Here is a 5,579-nt window from a genome sequence, read left to right on the forward strand (position 1 = left end):
ACATAATATACTGTTCTCCTTCATGTGTTCCCACATAAACTAGAATAAATGGTAATAATCCCCAGTACTTTACACCTGAACTGTGACCACATAGAAGACGTGAGAAAAGTGGAACACACGTACCGATAATTAATCATACGTAATGTTCGTCGCTCATTGAAGTCTCGTGAAACTAGGTAGCTTCTGCATCTTTCCATTTGCAGCTGACCTCAAGTTGCACAATGGGACGTTTCTTTATGATACAAAGTTCATTAAATTTTTGAACCTACACTCCGCATCAGAAGGACAAGTTGGTCGTTTGCATTTATTGCATTATTTAAATATTTGTATCTCTCGAACAAGAAAGAAATTCTAATTTCGATTAAATTTTGTCAAGGCGTGTCATTCGCAGACTGTCTAACGTAACACTCGCACGCGAATACTTTGCATAGTTCCATTGCGTAACATTTTGACAGCTGATTGACATGACTGAAACTCAGCTAGCTTTTCGTAGCCAATTAAATATCATTTCATTTTCGTCATTTTCTATTTGTTGAAATAATGCTTTCACCCGACACGGAAAAATTCAAAAATAATTAACAAGTGTTTTTAATTCCGAACTGTATTTCTTTTAATTGCAAGGTACGACTATCATGCACGATGCATTATTATTCCAACCGAGTTATGTTCAGGACAAATAATGTCAGAAATAGAATAATGTTCGTTGAAAATGGTTATTTTCTCTATTAATGGCACAAATAGATATTTTGCGTCGGCATAATTCATAATAAAATACAAAACTGCTTTTTAAAATTGGGATTAAATAATTATTATTAAATAAATTGTAATATTTTAATGTAATGTAATTATTATTAATAAATAAAATTACAAAATAAAAATTGGGATTAAATAATTATTAGGATAGTAAACAGACTCAGTTTTGTAGAAAATATTGGTAACGTTTTATTCATTCAACCGTATAACAATTTCACGATTGATTACACGACGAAAATGTGTTTAATGTTGCGTGTCAACGGCACTCCACTATCTAATGTTGTTAAGAATCTAGCAAGCTACAAATGTATGATAGTTTGTATTTCTCGCTTGTCTAGAAATTATTTCGCTCACGAAGCGAACTCTTAATGAAAGTTAAATTCGAACGAATGCTTCCACGAGGAAGTGAAACGCGATTAAAATCACTTCATATATTCATTCGACGACAGGAGAAGCGATTAACGAGTTCTACGTCGTGGCACGTGCTTGCGATGCATTTTCTAACGCGTTTGTTGCACTGCACAGTTACTTAAAATACTACACCGTATCACGCGACTAATAAACTGTCTTGGGTGCGTTGATCAATGGCAATGCTTTAGCTAGGAAACATTACAAGATTTAATGATCATAGGAAACCTTATCAGGCACTTATTACAATTCATTATCGTAGTAATCATCCAATTCCCAGATCTCCGGTCAAATTATTCTATGGTACACAAAATGTTATTTTATCTTTGGTGATAAAACTAAATGGCTCTAAAAGTTTACAATAAAAATGCACTTGTGAGTTCTTATGGGAACTGGAGGATTATTTTTGTCATCCATTGTCGGATAAGACTATTACATTTTACAATTCGTTCTAATAAAATATCTAACAAAAACCACTAGCTACACCTGAGCTTCCAATTACATTTACTTTGAAATTAACCAGATCTCAGTTTCTGTCTTCAGACTATATTTAAATAAGGACCTCTGGAATCGTTTGTGATTTCGTTAGCGGGTAACGATAACGGCTGATTAACCGGGGTCCTCGTCGAGCACCCTTAAGGAATAATTTACACGGCATGTCTTCAACGAGTTCATTTTAATGAGGATTATCCGACGGTAGACCCTTGATTGCGAAGGATCCACGGAAGAACGGCTTGAACACCTCTAGGACTGTCTGTGTTCTGCGGGCTGAGTTCTGGAAAACGTGAAAAAATCACTTGTCGTCATAGAAAATGAATAATCTAATATGAAATCCTGACTAACGCTCTGAACGTGGGATGCTTAAATTTATGCATATATTACTTCTTATCTATTCGTGTCTCACGATAAGGCGTATACAAAAAAGATAGTTGTGCAATGTCAAGTGAAGGGTGACACGTTTACGTTAATTAATCTATTCGATGCGATAATTATTATAAAATAAATTATGAATAGATCTCCGATACCACGTGTTGATTTCTGCAGTCAGATCGAAGTCTCTGTTGTGCATGTTCGATAATCAAATTAGGTCACGATTTACTTACGAGTATCAGACTGCTGAGGATTTTACTGATATTGGTAACTACGGTGAAACCGGTACCGAATGCCTGGGCCGGAATATCCAAAGATACCTTCGTCCTGTCGAATTCGGGGATGTTCTCCGTGGTGGTCGGATAACCCTTAAAAAACAGACAAGAATAAGGACAAACTGGCGAACAGCGCGACGTTTCGCAACGCGTAAGGCCTGTCGCCGATATTATCGTGAACGAGGAGAGAAAAATCGAGAAATACTCGTTTCAGCGGAATATCTGTGTCGCCACCGTGCTTGCGCTCTTGTGTACGAGATCCGCGCTTTGACGCAATCGTACTGCGTAGCTGTGTGCGTAAATTGTCTATATTATCTATGGATAATTGACCGTATGGTGAAAGAGTCGCGGCAGGTATGCGTCGACATGTCGGGGAATGATTTTCAGCAATTTTATTTCGTGCTATCCGGTTTGACAAATCTGACACTATTTTAAAAATCGTTTTTTTGTTAATTTAACGTTACTGGCTGTCTCTGTTGATCAATCCTGTTCGTCTTGCGAGGAGGGACAGGAAAGGGCACAGGAGATCGTTTGCGAAATTACTCCATTCGTACACAAAAAACGTGATCTCAATTTTATTTGACATCGTCATCACCATTATCACCATCATCTTCATCAACATGGATGTATATACTCGGAGCGGTTAAAAAATAATTCTATTTACAATTAGCTCGCACAGCGTTGAGGTACGCGCGATGCTCTTAATTAGAGCCGCGCAGGAAACTAGCCCTAAGGGATTATGTACAGCATCGCACAGTTTACGTCGTCTATTCGTCGTTTACTTCTCGTAATTGACGATGCAGGGGAGGAGTTCGCGTTCGCTGTAATTAGATTACTGTGTCGTCGTGTGGGGGAGCTTATCACGCAAGTGGGGGCGGGGGAGAAGATCCTGGCGTTCTTATCGGCCGCTCTAAAAATAAAAATCCATTGCCGTTTAATTTTTGCTTCCCGAGCGGAACGATTTTTGCTGAACGTTCGCATAGCCGTTCTTCTGATGATTTTTTTCGTTTTGCGATTTTAAGATGGATGATTTAGCGTCAAGAATCCTCTGATAAGCGTTGCTGCTCGATGGTCCCTTTGGACGTGTCCAAAGTCCAGGGTCCAACGTCCTCGCTTGCACCTCGATTTTTTTAAGCCGTATAATACGCCGTTTGCGGTGGATCATATTCGTACTGTTTGTACAATAGTCATTTCAATAGGCAAGTTCAGCTAATGAGTTAACGACTATTCTAGTGCTCCAAAAGCCCATCCTTCATTGTAGTATATTAATAGGATTAATAATCGAACTACTTCTGTTAATTTTTTAGAAGAATCATTTGGTTAACGAAGGACGGTTAAGGTTTCGAGTAAGCTGTTATCCGAGACCTACATTTTGTCGTAGCAACGATCAGTAGTTATGTGAAATGTAAAAGTAGCATAATTATGTTCATGGCATAGTATATGGTAGTACGTGCGAATCGAGTGTACCGTGAATGAGATCATGCGCTTAGTTTGCATAGATAAAACCTACGCGTGCAGGATTCAAGGGGAAAATGAGATCGTTTAATGAGAGTGCTACCCATTAATGCCGACCGCGTCCGGAGCAACTTTCGATAATAAAATACAGATGAAGTAGAAAAAGGAGCAAAGTTGCTGGTTAGCCGAACGACGAGCATCGATCGCCTTTCCCAGCGTGGAACATTCGTCGGGTACAGCCAGAAACATTGAAATAATAGAAAGATAGATCGTGAGGAGAGAAAGAATAAAATGATGTTTATCATGATCCTACCCCTCCAACGTTTGCGTACGCTCCGAGGTTCACGCCAACGCCGGACTCGCTCGATGGACCGGAGTTATGGCTGGAACCACCGTTACTGCTTTGGCTCAAAGACGACAGGCTGCCGAGTTTCGAGCTCAGTACATTTGCTAAAATTTGACCAGTGGATCCTCCGAAGGCGCCTCCTACGTTTCATAAATCATTAGATATGAATTACCAGTTTTTAAAGAAAAAACTTCTCAACATTTTTCACTTATTATATTACCTGAGCTTGAATCATGGGAGTCGGTTTTCGACGCGCTACCAGCAGACAGTCCGGAGACAATGGAGCTAAGCGGCGCCAATTTCGACGCCGCAGCTCCGATCAATCCTTGCTTGGCATTCGAGAAGAAAGTTTGAGCGCTGTGTAATACCGGTCCTACGCTCCCACTCGCCGCTTGAATCTTCTGAGCGATCAACTCGCTGATGAACTTGCTGGTGGCAGATTGCTTCGCATCGATACCGAACGCAGCGTTTTTTATTTTGTTCGCCTCGTCCAAATCAGATAGAGCTTTAGTCTTCGAGTCGATGAAAGAATCCAGCTTCTGTAACGAGATGCTAACTTAAAAGTGTTCATATTCAGGGAAAATGTTTAATAAATAATCTTACACCGAAGACGAAGTTTATAATCCCGTTGGATATGCCCAGCTTCACCACACCGATCTTCCTCTTATCCCTGTCTGACCTCTCACCGTCCACCGCCTGATCATCGTCCGCCTCTACTAGGTACACCTAAAACAGAAACGAGTTCTAAAAAAAAACGCGAAGATTCACGTTATAAAAAATGTTTTAGTATAATAACACAGCGTTTAATGAACTAGCGAGTTAAGTAACTGGGGAAAGGAGAGAAAGGATGAAAAGTTCAATGTTGCAATAAAATTTGCAATACGAGATCGGAATTCTCGATACCGACTAAAATCGTTTCAGATAAAATGTAATATACATCATGTTGGAGTATACGAAAACTGGTAAGATTTTAATTAACCATGAAGGAAATAGTTAACGTTGCGTTAGAGACCACGTGTGCGTCAGAAATTTTCGTTACGCGCGCCGTATCCGGCTTCGCGTGTCTGCGTGCGTGAAGTTAGTCAACCACTTTCACTCTTCGCTCGTTCCTCACCGGATCACAGTTCTCTCTCTCTCTCTCTCTCTCTCTCCCTCTCCCTTTTTTCACTTCAGTTCGTTCGTAAATCTGCTTTATACCCTTCAGGCATTTTGTAACAAGAAATCGAAACTAGAGAACAAGATATTGCGGAGTCCGACAAGTGTTTGCTCTTAGAGCTTTTAGTTTGGCTCGTATAAGTGATGGCGAAGTATTTAAAGTTCGAAGTGTGCGCTTTCACTTTCGCGGATCTCTATGGGTTCTCGTTTTAAACAGTTTGCTGATTTCTGCTAACAAACACTTAATCTTGTATCCAAATTATTTTATTAATATGAAATAGTTAAGATGAAAAATCTCTTTACATAATTAAAGTTAT

The 5,579-nt window shown here is 39.6% G+C and overlaps 1 protein-coding gene across 3 annotated transcripts in view; it reads right to left on the reverse strand.

Moving 5' to 3' along the window:
* Positions 1-1,353: 1,353 nt before the first annotated feature.
* The window catches only part of LOC108627445 (uncharacterized), a 5,693-nt gene continuing 1,467 nt past the window's right edge, over positions 1,354-5,579 (reverse strand). For 2 of the 3 annotated variants that reach the window (XM_026815610.1, XM_026815609.1), the window contains exons 3-7: positions 4,711-4,833; positions 4,328-4,646; positions 4,075-4,247; positions 2,265-2,399; positions 1,354-1,936 (exon numbers count right to left, since the gene is read on the reverse strand). In XM_026815610.1, the coding sequence (XP_026671411.1) occupies positions 1,838-1,936; positions 2,265-2,399; positions 4,075-4,247; positions 4,328-4,646; positions 4,711-4,833 (849 nt within the window). In that variant the 3' untranslated portion in view covers positions 1,354-1,837. The remainder of the gene's footprint in view (positions 1,937-2,264; positions 2,400-4,074; positions 4,248-4,327; positions 4,647-4,710; positions 4,834-5,579) is intronic. The other variant, XM_026815611.1, reaches the window with a different exon arrangement.

Source organism: Ceratina calcarata, unplaced genomic scaffold (assembly GCF_001652005.2).
Source record: "Ceratina calcarata isolate Rehan_Ccalc_2016 unplaced genomic scaffold, ASM165200v1 scaffold471.2, whole genome shotgun sequence".
Lineage (NCBI taxonomy): Eukaryota > Metazoa > Arthropoda > Insecta > Hymenoptera > Apidae > Ceratina > Ceratina calcarata.